Genomic DNA, 23,841 nt, shown 5'->3' on the forward strand with positions numbered 1-23,841 from the left:
CCCACACCAACATTCCCAATGAACAAAAAGGTTAGGAGGAATAATGAAAAAACGATCTATCCACCACATCAAGTTACGCCAAACCAAGGATGCCACATCACAATGAAGAAAAAGGTGAAGGGAAGTTTCTTCCAACCTATTACACAACACGCACACATGAGAATATTCCGGACCTAAGGCATTTCTCAAAGCTAGATTGACCTTAGTCGGTATCCGATTAAGGAGTGCCCTCCAAGCGAATGCCACCACCTTAGAAGGCGCCAGATTCTTCCACAACTTCTCAAAAACTCCCTTTTCGTCTTCCCTCCAACCAACATCACTAAAAACAAGACCCTCCAATTTCCTATATGTCGAGCTAACCGAAAACAACCCGGACTCTTCTAGTCTCCACCTCCACTCGTCATTTTGTGATGACAAAATCACACCCTCCAAATCCTCCTTGAGACTTAAAAGAACCTCATCTTCCCACATGAAAAGATGTCTTCTCCAATTAAAACTCCACCTCATCCCCTCTTCCGAAACCCTCCCCACCTCCCCCACCTTAGCATCCTGTTGTAATGAGATCGAGAAAAGCCTTGGATATTTTATCCGAAAGCTTAATTCGCCTCTCCAAGTATCATTCCAAAAGCTAGTTGACAACCCATTTCCTACTTTCCTTTCCACTTCCGTATTGAACCAATTAGTACCTCCAAACTCCCATAACCTCACAAGCTCCTTCCACCAAGCGGATGTATGTCTCGACCAACCATTCATACTTCCCTCCAACAACCTCCCCACACAATTACCATATTTTGCGGTCAACACATCTTTCCACAAAGCGGTTTCCCCATCTAGCAACCGCCATCTCCATTTAGCCAAAAGACTAACATTCATGACCCGAAGATCCTTGATCCCCACTCCTCCATTCCTCTTTTGATGACAAACCGACTCCCATTTAACCCAACAAATCTTCTTGCCTCCTCCCACCCCTCCCCATAAAAATTCTCTTTGTATTCTCACTATCCTCTTCCACACTTGCACCGGCATCTTCAAGTAAGACAAGAAAAAATAGGAATGGCATTAAGGACCGCATTGAGGAGCACAATTCTACCTCCAAAACTAATGTACTTATGCCCCCAAGAATTCAACTTTCCACTCAACTTCTCTACCAAAGGTTCCCAAGTAGACAAACTTCTCGGATTTGCCCCCACCGGAAGGCCCAAATAATTGAAAGGCACTCTCCCCTCACTACAATTAAGAAAATTACATGCCATACTCATGAAGCCATCATCAACATTAATCCCGATCAAAGAACTCTTAAAAAAGTTAATCTTCAACCCCGACACCAATTCGAACCCTCTTAGGAGAGACTTCATAGCCCAAATGTTTTCCACCGTAGCCTTACCAATGCAAAGAGTGTCATCGGCATATTGAAGATGAGAAATGACCAAATTACTTCCTCCAAAAGAAAAACCCTCAAACAAATTTCGATCCACCGCATTTGCCATCAACCCACTAAAACCTTCCGCAACTAGTAAAAACAAGAAAGGTGCTAGCGGATCTCCTTGCTTAAGACCTCTATGAATACTAATCTCCTCCGTAGGGCTACCATTCACAAGAATGGACATACTTCCACCAAAGACACAAGCCTTCATCCACGCCACCCATTTATCACACATACCCACTCTACGCATCATATACTCCAAAAACCCCCAATCCACTGAATCGTAGGCCTTTTCGAAATCCACCTTAAATATTAAGCAATCTTGCTTTGCCTTTTTTGCGTAATCCACCAACTCATTTACCACCAAGACCCCATCCACCAAATGTCTACCTTTAAGAAATGCCGATTGCGAGGAGGATATGATGGAGTTCATAACACTCGCAAGCCTCCTAGCCAATACCTTCGCAAGAAGTTTATATAAACATCCAAGCAAAGATATTGGTCTAAAATCCTTTAATTCCAAAGGAGAAGACACTTTCGGAATCAAAGTCACAAAAAAAGCCAACATGCTTTTTGGTAACACTTCATTAGCATGAAATTGGTCAAACATTATGCGCACCTCATCCTTGATCAAGTGCCAAAACTCTTTGACAAAGGAAAAATTAAAGCCATCCGGACCCGGACTTTTACCCCCATCACTCTCTCTAACCACCATCTCGATTTCCATAAGAGAAAACGGAGCCACCAAAAACTCATTATCACCATCGCTTAGCCTCCTAAACTCCACGCAGTCCAATTTTGGTCGATTCCACCTAGCACAAGAAAAAAGGTTAGTAAAATAATCCACCACTTTCCTACGCACCTCTAACGGGGACACCACCCACCCCCCATCTTCCTTAAGAGCCTTGATAGAATTTCTACTCTTTCTCAACTTAATACATTTGTGAAAGAATTTGGAGTTAGCATCTCCTTCCTTAAGCCACTTCGACCTAGATCTTTGTGTCAACAATGCATCCTTCGCTTTAAGGAGGCTCCACAATTATTCAAACTTGACCTTTCTAGTCCCCACCTCTACCTCCGTCAACCCGCCTTCCTCCCCCTTTTCATCAAGATCTTTAATATCCTACACTAACTTCTCCACCCTATCTTCTATACCACCATACTCCTCCCTACTCCACTCTTTCAACACTAATTTGAGACCTTTTAATTTTACTTTAAGCACAAAACTCATCCACCCGGATATATTTTGACCCATCCAAGCCTCTTCCACTATCCCTTTAAAATCACTATTTTGAAGCCAAAAATTATTAAAACGAAAAGGTGTTGGCCCCCAATTCCATACTCCATTTTGTAACACCAAGGGACAATGATCCGAGACATCCCTAGGCATCACCCAAAGAGCATTCTCCCCCCACACACGGGCCCACTCTTCTGAATTAAGCATTCTATCTATTCGACTCATTGATCTCCCATTCGGATGGTACCAAGTAAAACGACGGCCCAACACATTTAGATCCTCCATGTCCATCTCCCATAGGAAAGAATTAAATAAGAACATCTCCAATATTTGCACCGCCGAGGCCTCCGCATTCACACCTCTTCTCTCATCTCTTCTTCTAACCACATTAAAATCTCCAAGCACACACCATGCTCCGCCTTCTCTACTTTGCCTCTCACCAACAAGATTATCCCAAAGGCGTCTCTTACCCGGCAAGTCACATTTAGAATAAACATTAATAAGGAAACACTTGATTCTCTCCACCCCCCACTCTAAACAAACCCCCACATACCCTTCCCCTTGGAAAGAATACAACAAAGTAGCGCAAGATTTCCTCCATATAGATAAGATTCCCCCACTATTGCCTTCCGAAGCTCTAAACACCCAATCACAATCTTCACTACCCCAAATGGAATAACAAAGTAAAGGGGTTACCTCTTCTATCTTTGTTTCTTGTAATGCCAAAAAGTCGATATTATGTTGCCTCACGAGTTCCCGAATCTTATTCTTCTTAATTCTCCCACCTAGACCCCGCACATTAAAGGTAGACACAATCATTAACACATCCTAGTTCCCCCCTTTTTTGCCTTAATCTTCACTGCCGTATCTTCTAACTCAACAAGCTTCTCTATAATTCCTCCATCTACCTCCGGATAGGAAACACCCGCTTTCTTTTGGATGCGTAATTCTTTCTTTGCCGCATGCACTTTCAACTGTTTACCTCTGCCCCCACCTTTGCTAAGTTGAGAATCCGCCACGGACTCCACCTCATCATTGAAGATAAGCTCAATGCCCGAGCCATGAGAGGGGCGGACATCCAATGAGCGAACTCGACCTCCTCCCCTTCCATACCCAACACCAAGACCCTCCTCATCACTCCAACCCTCCTCTCTACCCATTGGTTGAGATGTCGTTCTTCTATGAGTCGAACAAATAAGATACTTTTTCTTGTCACTTTTAGACCCCTTAGGACTCACCCCAAAACAAGGATCTAGAACTGGGCCTGAATGTTTTTTCTCCAAGGATATAACCTTTTTCTTCTTCCTATTCTTCTGTCTCAACTTCAGAATCCTCTGCTCATCCCCCTCAAAATCTTCTATAGAGTCACTAAAGTCCGAAGCCTCCGATTCTTCAGAGAAAAACCTGATATGTTGATTTAAAGATCCACCCACACCCAAGTTCACCTTACTTATCTGATGGGCCGCACCTACTATCTCCCTTTCCACAGACAAATTTGTATCGAAATTATCCGCTACAATCTGGTCCCTAGCATAATTTGAAGAAAATTGCTTCTCTGTTTGATATTTCAACCCCCAGAATGTTGTTTCTCCACCTCCTCAGTGCCTTGACAAAGTAAAGGCCCAATACCCACTTTTGGACCACTACCCAATTCCTTTGGCCCACCTCCAGCTGGCTCACTTCCCTCTTCCAGCACGTGACCTGTTGCCTCCCCCACCTCCTGCATGACTGGCGCGTGGGGATCTGTTTTGTCCTGCATGATCCCAACATCGGGCCCCACCAAGCCTTGCACATTTGAAGCACACAGCCCCAACTTCTGCATAGGAGCTGACACGCCAGGCCCCACCACTCCTTCCAACCTGTGACACCTATCAACCTCCTCTCTCCTATCCTCACTCCCCATACCCTCAACCGCCACTTATCTATTTCTGATAAGATCATTCAAAAAATCTTCCCCTTTCAAGGAGCCTAGGCAATGAGAACCCTCTAAAGTGTCTTTCTGCACATCCATTTCTTCACCTGTCCCCAAAATTGACTGCACATGAGGTTGACCTGTAGAGGTCCTAGGTTGTACGGATTCCTGAACCAAAGGACACTCCTCTGCATCTGAAAACAGACCCTCTTCTCCACCAATCACGTCCCCCTCTCTGGACCCCACCGAGCTTGCATCTTCATCCTCCACCTCCCTCCACTCCGATGAACCCCTCCTACCACCATACTCCTCCATCACCCAAAGTTGGAAAGCAGCCCTCATGACTTTCAAATTGACCATTTCATCTATTAAACCTCTTCTGACTGTCGAGACCTGAATACGGGCAACATCCAGACGCTTTCTTTCAATAGTTTCGTCGTCAAAATCCATAAAAACACCAAACAATGAACCAAGTTTTTTGAACAAGGGTTCAACCAAACTAGCCTGCTATCAGCCACCAAATGAGGAGTCCACCTCCTGACTCTCTTGAACACTGAGTTCCACCACCGTTTGTGACTGTTTCTGACCACCTCTATATCACCAGCGCCCTCCAAGAGCAGAAGCATTGTTCTTTCCCCCATGCCTGTGATCTTAATATTTCGTATCCCTTCCATCTGTAACCCTTGTTGAAGCGCCAGAGGCTCCATATGGTAATGCAATTCTCATACAAAGCCTGCTTTCAGGACTTCCATCATCTCCTCCGAAGGAAGGATCTCGAGACCGGGAAACTCTTCCTCCGCCGTCAACACCATACCCTTCTCCTTACTAATAGTGTTTTTGAAGGACTTTCCTGGAACAGTAGAACTATCTCCCCTATGCACAACCGGTCTAACCCTCGTGTTAACCTCCACCCTCTGCTCCTCCCTCTGCTCCTCCCTCCCAAACCTTGCTATATTGACCTTCAACCTATAGTTCCAGAGCCAAACCTCTTCCAACTGAGATTCCAAATCCACCAAGTCTGCTACATCCAAGAACTTGACAAATCCAAACCTCCTTCCCCATTTGTCTAGCTTATTAGGAATGAAGACTTCACTCACACTGCCAAAGCCCTCGAACAGTTTTCTCAGATCTGCCTGCGAAGCCTTCTCAGGGATCTTTGTGAAAAAGAAGGAAGTAGTAGAGCTGTCCAGGTGGTGGTAACTCACTTTCCGTTCTTCCACCTCCTTCCCCTTACCGACCGGTGCCTTTCCTTTGTTACCCTCTCTAACTTTTGTCCCGATGGGCCCAATCCCCCCCACTGTTACTCTCTCATCTTTCTCTCTCATCTTTCGTTGTTTTACACTTTAAAAGCAATTTTGATTCATATTAGCCAAACATCATCAATTCATAAGAATCACTTTTAAGTAAGCGTAACCAAACATAAATCAATTCACATTTAACTCACTTTTAACCAAAATCAATTCTCTCAAACCCAATTCTATCAAAATTAATTCTCCCCGCCGCCGTACCAAACACACACTTAGTAAAGAACCATTAGAAAAGCACTTAAAGAATTATACCTATATTTTATCCAAAATGTTATGACTTGGGCTCTGTTTGGTAAAAATAGCGGATAACTTATAAGCTAGCTGATAGCTTATAGCTGATAGCTGATAGCTTATAGCTGATAGCTGATAGCTTATAGCTGATAAGCTAGTTAAAGTGTTTGGCAAAATTAACGGTTTAACTAGCTGATAAATGTAAAATGACATAAAAGGGTACTCTTAATTAATAATAAAATTTATATCAATTGATATTAAAAATATTTAAAATTTAATACTGTAATATATTGATACAATATTTCTTTCATATATTATTTTTAAATTAATAAATTTGCTAATGTTTTAATTAAAATTTATTTTATTTCAGTTTTTATACTTCATAAAAAAAATTAAACAAAACCTTTCATAGACGTGATTATTTTCTTTCAAAAATATTAAACAATCCTATATTTTTTATTCGGTAGTGATTTTGTAAGAGACGTCCTATTTGCACAGTTGCTAGATAATAATAAAAATAATAAATAAAAAATAAGTACGTAGACGTAGTATCAACTTTCTTTATGCCCAGTATTTTATTTAAAGGGACGTCTTGTGCCATTGCCAAATAATAATAATTACATTGTCATTTAATATAAGGGTAAAACTGGTATTCAAATAAAATAATAAGGGTAAAATTGGAAGAAAAAACAATAAGCTATAAGCTCAAACGCTACTTGAAATAGCTTCTGAAAAATAGCTTATAAGCTCGTGAAATAAGCTATAAGCTTATGGTGAAAAAACATTACCCAAACAGAGTTTTTTTTGTCAAACGAATTTATAAGCTATAAGCTATAAGCTCATTGAAGTGTCTTACCAAACAGATCCAACACCAACCAAATATAATCACATTTTTAAGAGCAATGATATTTGAACAACTATTTTGGTACAACTTTTGGGACAACCTTGTTATTCTCTTTTCTCATTGGTTAAAAACAATAGAGAGAGAAAAAGGAAAAGAGAGAATAATAAGATAGGTGAATTTTAATTTGGACCAGTTTATGTTGGTCTCCAACTTGGACCAGTTAAAAACTGGCCTTAGATTTAATGATAAATAATATGGACGGTTGTCATTGAGAGTTTGGAACCTGATGTATAAGTTGAATAAAATCCAAACCTAGTGTATGCCTGACTGCAGAGTAGCAGGTTTGTCATCTTGTGAACATGTATTCTGGGCCGGGTCAAGTCATGGACTGCAAGATGGACCGGGTTAAAACCTTTTAATTTTGGGCAAATAATTTATGGGCCGGTTCATTAGAATAGTAATAGGATCATGCTAATGAAAATGATAGAAATGCAGCGCTACAGTGAGTAGGTTTTGAATGTGTTAATAGAATTTTTTTCTATGTGAGAAAAAGTAGGTTATTTATTTCAATACTACTTTCACCCTTACAATTTGACAACTAGATAGTTCTTTTATTGTTGACCGAAATAAATAGACAACGTTATCTTTAGAAAATAAACAAAATATAGTTAATTTTTTTTTAAATCACTAACAATTTGATTCGACAAAATATATGTTTGCAATGAACACTTAACTATTCGTGCATCCTTAAAGAAGAAAACTTAATTTGTGCATCCTTAAAGAAGAAAACTTAACTATTGGACTAGAACAACTTAATTATTGGTGCAGTTTAACTATTGGATTTGATAAATAAACAATTTAACTTTAAATTTGAGTTGCATATAATTGATAAGATTTAGTTTATTTTTAATAAATTGATAAGATTTATTTTTTTTTTGAGTAAAAATTGATAATATTTAGTTAATTAGTGTGATATATACACACATATATTAATGTGAAAATAACAATGGGTGAAAAGAGTTTCGAAGGAAAAAAAAACTATTTTAGAAAATTTTATCAAGTTTATTAATTTCAATAGTTTTTGTATAATGAGTGATTTGCTTTTTTTTTTTTTTAGAAATAAAACATTACTAGAAACTTAATATTGTAGTTCAAATAGTCTTCGAAACTAGTCCCCTCAGAAACTAGTCAACTTAGGAACTAGTTTACTCCGAGGACCTAAACATGCCTATCATCTGAACGACAACAAGTACAATCAATCCGACAGTTAAAAATGACTTTCTTATACCTAAAAGGATATAGAAACTTGAATTTTTCAGATCGGGTTCCCAGAGGTAAGTCGATCGGACAAACTATCCCCTCAGAAACTAGTCAATTTAGGAACTAGTTTACTTCGGGGACCTAAACATGCCTATCATCTGAACGACAACAAGTACAATCAATCAGACCGTTCAAAAGGACCTTCTTATACCTGAAAGGATATAAAAACATGAATTTTTTAGATCGGGTTCCCGGAGGTAAGTCGATCGGACAAACTATCCCCTCAGAAACTAGTCAACTTAGGAACTAGTTTACTCCAGAGACCTAAACATGCCTATCATCTGAAACTAGTCAACTTTTCGCAAAACATGAATTTAATATGAATTTTTATATTTTTTACGGTTAAAAATTCATATTTAATTTGTGTTTTGTTAAAAAATTCTAATTTTTTTTAGGAATTTTTTTTGAATACTTTACACATTTCTGCATAATTTCATTAAAAAATACAAAAATTAAATTAAAAATAGGGACCAAAAGTAGTGATTGAAAATTTTATAAGGACTAAAAGTCGAAGGAAAATTTTAGAGGGACTAAAACGAAAAGTTGACATATTTATAGGGACTAAAAACATATTTAACCCTTTTCTCTAAAACACTTTTCAAAATTAGGGTGACCAAACAATTTTTAGTTTATTTTATTCTTAAAAATAGTTTTAAAAAATTGATTTGCAAACAAGCTCTAAATTGATTTATAAAAGTGATTCATATAAAAAAAATGATGTTTGGATAATTAAGATCTAAATTGCTTTTACATATCTAAATCTAAATTATCAAACGGTCCTTAACAACACCCATCCACAAGTGTCAACCAATCAAGCACCCAAATCCTTGCAATTCTACTGTCAAATTGCAGCTAAATAAATTTGACGAGGGAATATGGCACCCAAACAATTCCTTCCCAAATCGCACCATTCCTTCCCAACGAACCCATCCTCACGAAGCCAATCGCAACCTTGGAAAATTCGTTGCAAACGAGTATGCGGCAATGGTTAACGGGTCCTTACGGATTCTTAAGAGTGGAAGAAGATGGTATCAATGGCGTCATCTCTCCCTCTCTCTCTCTCTCATGTTTTAAAAATGGTAAGAGCCTTTGATGGTAGAAGCTAGGATTTCTTTCTCCCTTTCTTCTCTTAAGTGAGGGTAGAGACACAAAAGAATCATGACTTCACTTTGGTTCTGGAAATTGGTTGTAAGTTAATGGAGTGAAAAAAATTGTCTTTGAACTATCTTTGTTTGATTCACCATTGAATCTGTAAATTAGATCTGAAAAAAATAATAACTTTATAAATTAAATGAGGAAAAGGGTTTACTATCTTGTTGTTGAGTTATAGGGTGTATGGTATGGGACAACTGGAAGAGAACCTGTGATAGCAGGTAATTTCACTGGTCCAAGTTGGACCAAAACATAAACTGGTCCAAGCTAAAGGAACCCAATAAGATAATGTGAGTATGAGAGAGAAAACTGTACAAAAGTTATACAAAAATGGTTGTACAAATATCATTTCTCTATTTTTAATTAACTTGTACCCATATCGTACCCACATCTGTGTCCGAGATTCATAGGAATGCAGCAAGCAACTGTATAATTACCTCTCACGCGCTGTGTCTTTCGAATTGAATTGAATAAAAAAGTAAAGAAGGGGTTTATAATTAATGTCAAAATGCAATGATGAGAGTGGGTAGCTAGGTACCTTGAAGTTGAGAGAGACCTCGTGGAGCCTAGAAACAAACAAAACAGAAAAACAAAGAAACCTCAATCTCAACTCAAACTCTAAATTAGGCTTAGCTAGCTAGCTCAAAGTTTTAGCCGTATTTTTATGCTTACATTTACACCAAAATCTGCCGGCCTTCTTTTGCTAGCTACGGCAGCTTCCCTATTTTCAAAGCAGCTGGCTAGGGCTAGCTAGCTTATTTTTATTTAATTTTTGATATACTGTAAATGTAATGATGAATATGAAAATATGTCAGTAATATAGTGTCAGGAATGCATGAGCTATGGATCTTCGTATCTCCTCTCCAACTTTCTGTCATCTATTCAAATGATCAACTACATGAAAAAACATATCAGCATGTCAGAATCATGGAATATTTACCTTGATATTCATCTACTATTATCAATAAAGGACATCATCATTTTTCTTCATTTTGTAGGAAATAAAAAACGGACTTGACTAGTAATTTGTTTGGTAAAGAATTTTTTTTAGAGAACTAGTACTGCTAGTACTATTTAATTTTCCCTAACCTTGCTGATCTGGTCACCATAGATATAAGATGAGCCTCTTCTAATGTAACCGGACCTTGAATACACAGCATCCAATCCATCCAATAAGAAAGAAGCGAAGAAATTAGAAAATAAAGGCATGTGAAAGTGGGAAAGTAGCTGCTAGCTAGGGTTTTTATCAAACAAGATGGATTAATAAATGAGTGCTTATCTGGTCCTCTCCCCTTTCTGTAGTTAACTTTTTGATTAATGCATATAATGGTGATGGTATGAAATTATAAGTTAATAAAATAGAACAAGCTGTTTTCACAAATTAAGCTCTGACTGCACACAGGCATGCTAGTATGTGATCAAATCAAATTTTATATATATATATAGGAAAAAGAAATTACAAGAAAAAAATAAACAAAGGGAGAAAACGAAACTGTGATTTAGGGCAGAAAGCCGGTTGTGCTTGATAGCTCTTGTGGTAGGAGTAAAGAAAGGTAGTGCTGATCGATAGTTAGACTTAGCAGATAAATATATATCAGGAAGGCTTTACAAAGAGAAGCTAACAGTGGTCTGTTGGCAGTATGCCCACCTCCTCCAGCAAAGCTGCTGAGAGAGAGAGAGAGAGAGAGAGAGAGTGGAGGTGGACAGAATGCCAAAAAAACTCTGTAAACAACCCTTTGCTAAGTCCACATGAACAAGATCCAGTTAAACTAAATCCATCTGTGTGCACATATGTCTGGTAGAATCATCACCAACATATGAAAGAAGAACAAGAAGAAGCATTAAGGTAATAAGATGGATGACAGCCAAAGAGCAGAAGGTAGGTAGATTGATGGTGCCCTTATTTAAGATGGGTATGTGATGGAGCTTCATTGTGGGTGCGTGTGTGTCACAATAAATAAGATAGGAAGTGAAATGATGAGCAAGATTAATTATTCATTTAATAAGAGAAGAAAACGTAGGTACAGGTGCGAAAAGATTGATAACTAATTCAGATTAGATGCTTCATTCTTAGAGCAAATTTTGGAGTGTCATGTAACAAAACCTCTTGCTAACTGGTATTTCCTCCGGTCACATTTATAAACAAAACACAACTTTTTAGGTTTATTAAATAACTAATGTATTTGGTCTATAAATGTGACTAGATACATTAATTATTCCATATACCTAGAAAGTAGTTTTTTGTTTATAAATGTGACCGGAGGGAGTACCTCTTAAGGAATCTGTAAATAATAATTTTGTCTTGAAAATACAAGATGTTATTTTTAATTAAGTAATGATTACACATTTTTTTTATAAAAAATTACTTATTTTGGATGTTTAATCAATACCCTTGAGGCACCGGTTAACACTCTCCTAAAACAAAATGCATTACTCCAGCCGTTTCTTTTTAATTGTTACTCCCTCCATTCCTTTTCTTTTGATGTTTTAGCTCTTGACACAAGTTTTAAGGAGTAATTAAAGTATATAAATATTTATGTGTTTTTGACTAAAATGTCTTTATTTATCATTAAATTCACATGTGAAAAACCAAATGTCACAACTACTTTAATAGTTTATGGTGTTTTACAACAAGGGTAAACTTGAGAAAATAATAATAAATTCACTAAAACATCAAAAGTTTTGGAATATAATTGAAACTCAAAAACATCAAAAGAAAAAGAACGGAGGGAGTACTATTTTTTAACATTTTACACAAACCAAAACAATGTTATTACTTTTCATATAATAATTTTTCTTTTTTCAATTAACCATTCATTTAATATTTTATTTCATATATCTCTATGATAAATAATTAAAAATAATATTGATAATAAAACAATGTTCCCTCCGTCCCTCAATAGATGACCTAGTTGACAATATACATTATTGACTTGACATACTTTGACCATATTTTTCTACTAATTCACAAAGATAAATAATATCATGTAAGATGTTATTGGATTCATCTCGATGAATACCTTTTAAATATTAAATTTTCATAATTTTTTTAGTAGAGAATTGAAGATATCAAAGATAAAACATATGCATTGGTAAGTGTGTCGGAGTCAACTAGGTCATCTAATATGGGACGGAGGGAGTATTTAATATTACATTGAACTTTGAAAACAATAATTAAATAAAAAAAAACTTTTAAAAAAAAAATACAATTAAAAAGAAATAGAGGAAATCTTAAACGCGCACGCAAAATACACATATTCCTAAATATATAATATCATTGTTATTATTATTTTTTATTATTATTATTATTATTATTATTATTATTATTATTATTATTATTATTATTATTATTATTATTATTATTATTATTATTATTATTATAATATTTTTTCTTTTGGCGTAAACAAACTTAAATAGCGTGAACAATACAACTTAGTTTCATCGCTAACACTTGAAGATGTGTTATAAATATAGTCAATTTAGCTAACTCATAAGACACTACACTAGTTTGTCTCTTAAAAAACTCAACCTACGAATTTGGACATAAAACAAACAATCTAAAAATACAATTTCTAATAATAAAGTTAATTTAAGATAAATAGGTGGAAGGGTTAATGAAATTATCAACAACCACTTTGGCCTCAAGCTTAAAGAATATGTTGTTTAAGTCCGAATTCTACATGCCACTTGATGGTAACTCTGGGTAGCACTTGTGCGATATTGTGGTTAATGACATTGTGATATTGACCAACCACAATGTTACAAGTGTCTTTCTTCTTTCTTTTTCACAATATTTTTTTTGTTTTTTTTATACAATTGTAACATTGTGGTTGACTAATGTCACCAATGTCACCAACCACAATGTCACACAAGTATTATCCCCACTTGAAAGCATGCAAGTATTAGCTTCACCTTCCCTTTACCAACACCAACAATTAGGAGGGATAAATCACCATTTTTCCTTTCAGAAATTTCTCTGCATGACCCCTCAAACACATTCCTACCTCCACTTTTTTTTTTTTTTTTGGATTACATTCCTACCTCCACTTTATTATCCATTAACGCGGCGTTGACATTACAATTTAATTCTTTCGGTGGGAGTTTCCTTCACTTGCGCATGTCTAACCGAGTTATAAGAGCAAACTGTGATGTATCTTTCAAATTCACCCATTGCCATTAATGGAGAAGTGCATTGATGTATCATAATTTCAAATTACGACTTTTCTTAATGTTCACTTGGATCGTACACCACATGCTACACTTCACCTGAAACATTTTGTTTGGCAACTATAAATAAGAGATCAACGATATCATCAATTGTTAAAATATGAGGTTCAAACATATTTGATTGTGACAAAGTAATAGAGATGCCAAACATTTTGGCCATATATAATTCCCACAACGAATACAATTTTGAGAGAAAAAAAATACATTTGTAGTTGCAAGTTTTATCCTTGTCGATAAGCAATCTCTAAGCATCTCCACATAATTTTTTGAAAAAAAGAATGGTATAATACCTTTGAAATTGTGTAGTCATTTTTTTTTTTATTACATAGAGGGTCGGAGTTCAAGTGTGGTTAAATTTTTAAAAATCTAATTGTGTCTTTATCTCTTCAAGTGAAAGAAATGGAGAGGAACATAAATAAAAATGATCTTAACTCGTACAAATCATTTTTCTAAATCTAATTGCAATCCCTAGAATGATCTGAGATGGGTGGATACGAGTCTAATTTGTTATCCCTAGTATTATATCTCTTTTTTTATTATTATAAATTTAATTTTTATAAAAATTAATAAAGGTGAACATCTCTGAACATTTTTGCAAAATTCATATTAAACAAACTATCGTAAGATTCGACCCTAATGTTTTTAGTGGGATAAACTGCATGTTTTTTTCTAACCTCTTTTCTTCATCATTCATCTAAGAGAGGGTGGTTTTGGACAATTTTTTTAATCAGAAACCATTCCTATACAACATTTTATGTTTCTCGTATTTTATCTAAATAAGTGTTATTCACATAAACAAACACAACTCTTCCACTTTCATCTCCTCCATACCCAAACTTTCTCTTCTCACCATGTAGACTCAGTGGTGGTGGTGCGACGAGATTGCACCACCGTGCCACCTCCTTATACGGTGGTCGTTCTATCTTTCCCGATCTGGTGCTAGTAACTTGAGTTTGCAGAAGTTCCAAATCTATTTTTTTTTCTGTTTCATGTTTTGTTTTCTTTTGCTTGATTCGGTTTCACTCTTGGTGGTTTTGGAGACCCTCTTTCCCGTTCCAGATCTTCGTCGGGTGTCTGATCCGCTGTAATAAGATCTGCAGGTTTGGGTGGATGTTGGCGCAACTGTGTGTTGTTTTGGTCAATAATTGTTGTGGCTGGGTTGCTGTTTGCCTCGCCTATTTTCATGAGGTATTTATTGGGGGATTAGCCTTTTGGCTACTTACTTTTGGTGTTGTTTTGGATGTGCTTCGGCAATTTTGAAGGCAAGTTTTATGGTTCAGCTATAGCTTTTATGGGTCTCAAGAACCATTAACAAAGTCATATGGAGTTTTGCTGCTTTGAAAGGATATGAGTGGTTCGTTTCCGGCGGCTGCATGTGTGACGACATCTCTTTCATTTACTATTAATCCTCCTTCAACGAACTCCCAGATCGTTTTTCGTCGTAAGGATCGTGGTGGTTGTGGTTGTTTACACTGGTGGTCGTGGGCTTCAGATTTTGCTTGATTTGGTGGCTGGTGTTGTTTAGGTGAGGAGGCGGTTGTTTGTTGGGGGTGATTTCTTTTGGAGGCTGCCTTTGTTACTCGGGTCCTTGTTCGTCGTCACTAGCTCTTGTTTGCGTTTTTGGGGGTTGTTAAGGTGTTTAGGGTATTTGGAGGGAGCGGGTGTCGTTGAGCTAAGCCTTTTCCTTTTGATCTGTTTGTTTTTTGCACCACCACAAATCATATTGTTTGTCTTACTTTTTGTGTGCTAGGTTCCGGTGGGCCGGTTACTTTTGCTTCGAGATCGGGAGTCGATGTCTAGCTGCATTCTTATTTGGCTTGATTTGGTGTTTCTCTGGTATATCGGGGGTGAGTGGTGCCCTTATAATTTGATCCTAAAGTTTGGTGGGCCGATCACTTTTGATTCGAGATCAGAAGTCAGTTCTTTAGCTCAAGTTTGGTTTTGGGTTTTTTTATGGTTTCTTTCGGTGGATCAGAGGTTGAGAGGTAGTGGAAGCTGAATGATCTTTTCGGATAGGAGCTTTTCGAACGTGGCTCTGCTCTGGTGTTGAGGACTGGGAGTTTAATTTTGAGGGGTGTTTCTTGGGGGGTGAGTGGTGACGATGGATGGTGTTGGATATCGTTTTTACATAGGTTGTTTTTCGTGAAGGAGTCTGTTTTAGGTGACGACGTGTATTTTGGTGGGTGTTGTCCTCAAGGATGTTTTTTAGGGTGTTTATTTTCGGGTGTTCCGCCTATATACGACGTCTCTAGTTTGTATTCTCAGTTTCACCGATCTCTGCTCGTCTTGAGCACGGATCTGGTTGTTTAATAAAATTTGACGTTTCAAAAAAAAAGTGTTATTCACATATATTTGGGTTTGTTTATGTGCTTTTGTCGTCTGAATGCGACATTGTTGTTTTGTTCGTCGACTTGTGCAATTAATGTTGTTCAGTTTACAATGACAAATAAGCTTCAATCATTACATATTCAATCAATGATAACTTGACCATCAACACTACATATCAGATGACATGAATAATCCAATAACTTTAAATTTTTACACTATTGTAAATATTTTGCAATTTTATTTTATTACTTTGTTCGTAAATTCATCATTTTTTTAGCAAAGATTCATCATTTTTTAGCGATAGGAAATTTGTATTTGATGTATTATATTGATTTGAATGAATATTTAGTTTTAATAAAAAAGAAGCCCTTATAAAAATGTGAATGAATATATTGAAATCGATAAAAATAATAATTTGCCTAGGTTAATTGATGTATTGGAAATGGACGTCGTTTATTTATTGGGTTAATACCGCTTTTGGTCCCTGTAATATTCGCGAATTCTGGTTTTAGTCCCTGTAAAAAAAAAATTAGATTATGTCCTTCTAATTTCAGATTCCTCCACTTTTGATCCCTTATTTAACCACGTCAGCAGAATCTGCATAAATTACGTCCTTGTAATTTCAGATTCCTCCCACTTTTGGTCCCTGTAATTTCAGATTCCTCCACTTTTGATCTCTCATTCCATGTGCCATGTATGCAGATTCTTTTGACGTGGTGACATGAGTGACCAAAAGTGAAAGAATCTGAAATTACAGGGACAGAATCTAAATTATTTTTTTTACAGCGACTAAAACCGGAATTCGCTAATATTACAGGGACCAAAAGCGGTATTAACCCTTATTTATTTTATGAGACTCTGTTCTCGTGAATTTAGCTCAGTTGATATAAACAATACATAATATATGCAAGATTTGAGTTCAAACCTCGACCACCAAAAATAAAATAAAATCATGGGACTCTAATAATGGAGAATAGTGGCATCTAGTATATGACAAAGAATGCAGCCGTACTAGCTGATTTTCAAAAACTAAATGATGAAGTCTATTGACGATGATTTATTCGATGTTGATGTGGGTCATTCTCATCCCAGCGTGACCCTCTCCTCTGCCTCTTCATCTTCATCTTCATCTTCGTCTATATGGTACTACATTCTTTCTAATATAGTATCACTCTTTGTTAATTTATCTTGAACCTTATCTTGAACATGGGACTTCAATTTTCGTTAATATTTTCTCATATACGACATAGTTAAATTAAAATCTTTTTAGCTAAAACTAAATTACATTTGTACACGCTTAACTTAATTTTATATAATAATTTGGTTAGTCCTGTGAGCTTAACTCAGTTGATAGGAACAATGCATAATATATGCAAAATCCGAGATTCAAATCCTGGCCACCACAAAAAAAAAAAAAAATTAATCATAATTTGGTCCTATGTTTTTCATTGCAATTTTACCCTTTGATTTATTTGCATATGAATTTTCGAAATTCTAATCTAAGGTTCATAGGTAATTATAGATGAAAGACCATAAATTTGAAGATTGATAGTCCATAAGAAAAGAAAGCAATGAATTTAAAGTTTGAAAATCTATATGCAAATGAATCAAAATGACAAATATAATGAAAAAGAAAAAGGACCAAATCGTTATTTGTCCACGATGGTAATTTCGCCTCTAGATATTTATTATCAAATGCCTTAAGATACTTACCGCTCCCCTCATTCACAATTTCTCATTCAAAACGAAGCGGTTCAAGAGGAAGGCAAACACTAGACGTTTTAAGGGAGGAGTTTATCTCCTCACTTTTCTAGGCTATGTTTTAATGTAAATAGGTTAGTCTACTAGCCACCACATAGTTACAGTTACCAGCAAAGAGGTATACAAACATTGATACCAAAACAAAAAAACAGTTTAATGTTACATATTACAGAAACAAGCAGCTATTATTTCCACAAAGCTTACTAGCTGCCAAAAACAAAAAGAGCTGCATTTTCATCATGTATTAGAGTTAGAATTATAATTAAAAGCATACTATTCAGAAGCAAATAATTCCTCATCATTTCAGTACACACCCAGTGGAGAGGAATGGTCAAGCTACATGAACACTACTTGTGCCATACAGCATAGTTATGGCCACATGTTGAGAGTGTCCATTCCCTCCCAGATGGGCTCCATGAACCATCTCCAATCTTCATGCACACTTTCTCCCCAATGATTGCAGAGTAAACGTTGTGCTTGGCCTCCAGAATCCTAATAGGTGATCTGCTATGAATACCTTGACGCTTGCGAGTGTCAATCTGCAGTTAAACGCAGATTGGTTTACTAGGTTCTTTTTGTCAAAAGAAAATGCATCATAATACTAGTATGTTTTTTTATGAACAAATGGTACTAGTATATTTTACGTACCAACTTCACAATCTGCTCGTGAACTGAGTTATTCCAATCATAAAAGTGGTCATAGAAAATTGTTGGTGTCCCAGGATGAGTCAATATGTATGCATACCCCTGCAGTAACCAAAAGTAGATGCAGATCATTATTTTACAAACATAATTAAACTCTGTTTGATTAAGAGTGTAATTAGTTAGCAGGATGGGGGCTAAAAGTCGACACTGTTGTCAATTTTTTGCAAGTATCCCAATCGAAAGTCACTATAACTAAAACAAACATGGACATGAGGCAGTGTAGTTAATTGAATAGGTAACAGGCAAAGGAAAGACAACGCATAAACGACAAAATTATTAAATTTAAGATTGTGACTGACAAGCAATCAAAATTTTTATGCACATACAAATTCTTGGTATCATATGTAACTACTTATATCTGGACTGAAAAGCATTATTATTTAAAAAAACACTAATGCCCAAAAAATATGTACCTCCATAACATGATCGGAGGGGAAGGGCCAGTGAGCCTGCACAGAGAGTGAATCAAGAGTATGAGTGTAGGATTTTAATCGGAAAATGCAATGTGTTATTGCCAAAACAATTATAAAAAAAAGAAGGTACAAGTAAAATGATGTAGAAGGAAATGTCATATTCACAGTGGTTAAAAGGCACCTTATTAATCAGTAACCTTTAAACTTAAATATCCCCTCTATTCCTTAATATTTCAATTCACATAGCAAAATTTATTTCCAAATGCAAAATTAATTTTACATAAATCTATTATACCATAACCAGGCTCCTAGTTTCCATACGAAATAAGAAAAATGCATATAAATTTGTGCTGACCATACACACCCCCACTTCAGCATGTAGTTCAGTGTGATTTTGAGAAATAGTGAACTAAGAACCTGAGTTGAGCCAGTATCATGATTATCTACAAATGTGACTGATCTTGAAGGCCACCATCCAATCACACCAGGTGGCTTCCCTTGAGCATCACGCAGACGCCAAAATTCTCTCTTGACAGCTACCTATAAATAATGGTAACATGAAAAAATGAATTCAATACCTGATATACATGAGACTGTGTATCAAAGTTTGTACAAAGAAATAAACTAATTGACTGGCAAAGAAGGGTAAGATCCAACTGCAATGCTTAGTTTTCAAACCTTCATTTAACATACTTAGGACAAAATGCTGGGTACCTGGAGAATTCCCTTTGTTGTGAAGTCAAATGCAGTTGAAAGCTGTCCAGTGCCATCAATCCAATTGATTATTCGTTGTCTATGGCTATCTGCAAAGAGTAAAAAACAAGTGAGCTAAGTGTAAAATGAAAAAGAAATATTGAAAGGCCAGTGTATTCATATACTTAGTAACCAAAAAGTATTCATTTATTTGATGAATGAGTGTGTGTGTTTAAGCAGTATACCTTGGTTATAGTCCAAAGTAGAACCGTTGTAGTTACAAGTATCCCAATACTCCCCAACAGATAACAGTGGCTTTGCTCCTTCAATATATTCTTTCACATATTTTGGCGAATAGCTACAAATGACAGAATTGAGGTATAAAACTATAACTCCTGAATATATAAAGCAAGAAAGAAGCCAAAGGAAAACCCTCAATATTCTAAAGGTGTGGCACATCTTACCCTTTTGCATAATCAAAACGAAAATCCTGAAAGCCTACATTATGGCGAAGCCACTGAAGCCATCCTATGATATCCTTTCTCACAAAATCTTGAGTATGGTCGATATTGGGAAACCCGTGGAAAATGGCCCCAGTGTTTCGATTACCCTGAAATAAACAACACAAAGATACAACATGAGGAACATGGGATTCAAATTCGAATAAAATGAAAATATATTTGGATGTGTGATGTATGTTACCAGTCCACCAGTAGATGATGTTACAGCACGTTCATCCCACGGTAATGGAATTCCATCAAAACGATTATACATCCCTCCATGTCCTTGGGTGGTACCAACACGATGATTGATAACTATATCAGCCATTGCTCTGACTTTGTGTTGCTTCAACTTTTGAAGTAAAGCTTTTAATTGATGCTCAGAACCATATTTACTATTAAGAGAGTACAGGTTCTGAGGAGTGTAACCTGCAAAACAGAGGAAAGACGATAAATTATTGCACTGTCTTCCTGGGAGTTGAAGAAAAAGATAAACTATCCAGTTTAAGACCCTAGAATCGTATGCCTAGTCCTTCAAAGGCAGTTAACCTTGAGGCGAGAAGGAATGAGTTGGCGGTGGCAACCATGTTGAAGTGATTCCAGCTTTAGCTATGTCCGGAACTTTGCTTTCTAAATTTGGCCACCAATCGTATTTGTGAGACTCCCAGTTAAATGCCTGCAAAGCAATTATCTTGTATTGTGAGATTTATTGTATGCGAAGTTCACGTCAAAGACAAAATATGTGATATGATAAGCATGTAAACAAACAAGTAATCCATCCTATTAGTTTTAGGATCAAAACAGACAGAAAAATGAGATGAGGCAGTAATAGCAATAGCAACAGCAACAGTATTATTATGATTACTATGGAACAACAACAACCTTGTCTTGAAAATTTTTCTTGTATTATCTATCTATCTATCTATCATATTAAGGAGGTAACAAAGAAGATATGCCAACATCAGAGACGAGACATGAGAATTTACCTGAAAAAGTATTTCCTTTCCATCTCGCAAAACTGCATCTGGCCCTTGGTGTGAAGAAGGATTGACGACTTAAAAATAAAATAAAATAAAAAAAGGATTGATGAGAAGATGAGGTCAATAGAAATATGATCTAACCAATAACATTCAAGCTTGATGCTAGTCAAAGCTTGATGCATGGTTTTGAAAAAAGAATTGGGTAAAGGAAATTAAGCAAGTCCGTCCCCTAAGTAGAACAAGGAATTCAATAATCAAAATCTATTTTCACGTCATAAAGTTGGACATCCTCACTCACCCGAGACCTCGTTATTGTGTGTGTGAGTTTCAGGTGTTTTTTGTCCCTTGGTCGTCTGCATACAAAAATAAATAAAATTGGTTATAGCGAAAGCATACGAAGATCATTTCATTCGGTTGTTTTGTTTTGTTGCATACATACAGTAGTTACACTGCTGGAGTTACCCATGTTGTGTTGATCAGCTCCAACTCCAACGCAATCACCGAATTGTTTTGTTGCATACATACATACATACAGCTCCACTGCTGGAGTATTAAAAATAATAAATATCTGGGGAATGGGAATTGGAATAACAGAAAGATCAGAAGGGAATAGGCATTTGATTCATATTCTCTTCTTCTTCTTCTTCTTTACTGTTAGCTTAGAATTGCAAAGCTTCAATAGTAAGCGCGCGATAGTAATTGCAAATCCAATTGGGTTGGCATAGTGGTATCGACGTGAGGCCTGGGAGTGTGCTCCTCTCCTCAAAGTATTAAGTTCGATTCTCAATATCAATTTGGGTGGGCTAATTTATTTAGATTCTTCTCAATATCAATTTGGGTGGGCTAATTTATTTAGATTCTTAAAAAAAAAAAAAAAACGCTCGAGGTCTCAGGTTCGATTCTCAATATCAATTTGGGTGGGCTAATTTATATTTGGGTGGGCTAATTTATATTCTAAAAAAAGCGCGATAATTACTTCTCATTTTTGTCTCTTTTCAAATCGTGTCCATTTTCAATCATCATTCAAATTACACCTGGCTTGTTTCATTCAAAAGTCTATGTTAGTTTCTTCACCAATTCTCTAGAACACTCTTTAATATTTTTCTTAAATTTTCACTCAATTAAATCTCGGTAAAATTAGATCAACAAGTAACATAAAAAAGAGTAACATATTAAGTCATGCTTCAAAATAAGAACTCCCACAATAAGGGAAAGATTTGTAAAAAAAACATTTTGCATTTGTCTTTCGTTTAAATTTAAGAAAAATATTAACAAGTACTTTAAAAATATTTTCAAGGATAAAAAAAAAACTTTTGTATAAAAAAATGATGTAATTTTGATTTGACATGTGTTTGATTTATAATTTTAGAAAAAAGTTTCCTTTTCCCATATTTATAAGTCTCATATAAAATGGTGAGATTCACATAAACTTCACAAAATAAGAGCGTGAGTGTTGAAAAATGAATTGTTGCTAGAACTTCTCTATTTTAGTCAATATATGTTTATGAAAAATGATAACGAGTGTCTTTATGATACTAGTTAAGAAGATCAATATGAAAAGATTGTATTGAGAATTGTGAAAAAGTTAAGTATTTTCCTTAAAAAAAGTAAAGTATTTAAGTTTTTTTTTTTTTTTTTTGTTTTTAATAAAAAATTATTTTTAACTAATGTCCCTGGGGCACTAGTTAACACGAGTTTAATAACAACAATAATAATAGTAATTATAATAAGAGAAATGATATTTGTATAACTATTTTATAACAACTTTTGAGACAACTTTCTTTCTCATACTCACATTACATTTTTATTTTCTCTCTCTATTGTTTTGGTTTTCGTGTCAATGCATATTTTTCTTTATAAAAATATGGTTGTCCATTAGGTTGTCAAACAAATGGATGAAATAACACAACTCTTATTACGTTGTCCATTAGGTTGTCAAACAAATGGAGTAATAATATATACTATATATAAAGAGAATAAGAGATGTTTTGGTGATTTTGGGCCACCTTTTTGTTATTCCAATTATACACTTAAACAATTTTTTTTTATAATAATGGTATGAGTCTTGTCAACGAATGCCTCGGGACACTCTTTAAGGATTCTAAGAGAAAAACTATTTTATAAAAAAATCAAATATTTTGATTTTCAACGCATTGATTACACACATTTTATAAAAAGTTACCATTTAAAGGTCTTAAAAAGTGCTCCAGAGGTACTTGTTAACATTTCCTGATGTTATATTGTCGATGTTATTAAAAAAGATAAGAATTTGTGTAATATTTGTTATATTATTGTTGTGATTGAAAAAGATAAATAAAGTTTGTTGAGTTTGTTACGTTTGAAAGTCACAAATATCGATACTTTTAATTTTAATCTATACCAAAAAATTTATATAAAATATTGTTTGTAATTTATACGCAAAAATTTCTATAAAATATAGTTGATAATCTACATGCGTTAGCGCAGTAAAAAATGTGTAAATATGGGTACGAGTATTGTTGGAACAAAATGTGTTTAAGAATGAACCTTAAAGAGTTTTGATGATAACAAGGTATTAAAAATTGTAAATTGGACTAGCTAATATTTGTTCAAGTGTACATGACCATAGTTAAAAATTTACATCATATAAAGGTTCTGAAGAACAAAAAGAGAGCTAAGGAATCAAGAAGCTTGAAAGCATCTGAAGAAGTGCATCTGAAGGGAAGTGCTCCTGAAGGATGATGACGTCATCAGAAGCTGAAAGTCATCAGAAGCTGATAGTCATCAGAAGCCGATAGTTCAGAAGCGACTTCATCAGAAGCTGAAGCT

At 35.6% G+C, this 23,841-nt stretch overlaps 1 protein-coding gene and 1 long non-coding RNA gene across 6 annotated transcripts; both read right to left on the reverse strand.

Moving 5' to 3' along the window:
* Positions 1 to 6,624: 6,624 nt before the first annotated feature.
* Positions 6,625 to 11,513, reverse strand: LOC146951677 (uncharacterized). Of its 3 annotated transcripts, XR_015031993.1 has the most exons (4): positions 10,516 to 11,501; positions 10,099 to 10,320; positions 9,965 to 9,992; positions 6,625 to 7,342 (listed from the first exon to the last, which is right to left on the reverse strand). It is a non-coding gene; the product is annotated as an uncharacterized LOC146951677 (long non-coding RNA). The 3 variants fall into 3 exon arrangements; XR_015031992.1 differs by lacking the exon at positions 6,625 to 7,342 and having other exon boundaries at positions 7,878 to 9,992; positions 10,516 to 11,496; XR_015031988.1 differs by lacking the exon at positions 6,625 to 7,342 and having other exon boundaries at positions 7,878 to 10,320; positions 10,516 to 11,513.
* A 6,333-nt stretch (positions 11,514 to 17,846) lies between these two features.
* Positions 17,847 to 21,560, reverse strand: AMY2 (alpha-amylase-like 2). Of its 3 annotated transcripts, none has more exons than XM_085754109.1 (12): positions 21,496 to 21,560; positions 21,332 to 21,386; positions 21,040 to 21,107; positions 20,603 to 20,729; positions 20,256 to 20,482; positions 20,018 to 20,163; positions 19,799 to 19,911; positions 19,575 to 19,663; positions 19,278 to 19,400; positions 18,861 to 18,896; positions 18,391 to 18,489; positions 17,847 to 18,281 (listed from the first exon to the last, which is right to left on the reverse strand). In XM_085754109.1, the coding sequence occupies exons 1-12, from the start codon at positions 21,550 to 21,552 to the stop codon at positions 18,090 to 18,092; spliced, it is 1,332 nt and encodes a 443-aa protein (XP_085610235.1). In that variant the 5' UTR covers positions 21,553 to 21,560; the 3' UTR covers positions 17,847 to 18,089. The 3 variants fall into 3 exon arrangements, with proteins under 3 accessions (XP_085610235.1, XP_085610230.1, XP_085610222.1); XM_085754104.1 differs by having other exon boundaries at positions 21,332 to 21,377; positions 21,473 to 21,560; XM_085754096.1 differs by having other exon boundaries at positions 21,473 to 21,560.
* Positions 21,561 to 23,841: the final 2,281 nt, after the last annotated feature.

The sequence above is a fragment of the Medicago sativa genome, chromosome 1 (genome assembly GCF_051527215.1).
Source record: "Medicago sativa cultivar Bolivia chromosome 1, Bolivia_mono, whole genome shotgun sequence".
NCBI classification, from domain to species: domain Eukaryota; kingdom Viridiplantae; phylum Streptophyta; class Magnoliopsida; order Fabales; family Fabaceae; genus Medicago; species Medicago sativa.

Bases quoted from the DNA above. Each gene is read 5' to 3' on its own strand.
- AMY2 (XM_085754096.1), bottom strand. From the start codon at position 21,556: ATGTATGCAACAAAACAATTCGGTGATTGCGTTGGAGTTGGAGCTGAT. The intron at 20,730-21,039 runs GTAAATTCTCAT...ATTGCTTTGCAG, and splicing joins GAAAGGAAATACTTTTTCAG to GCATTTAACTGGGAGTCTCA. The intron at 20,164-20,255 runs GTAACATACATC...TGTTTATTTCAG, and splicing joins CATCATCTACTGGTGGACTG to GGTAATCGAAACACTGGGGC.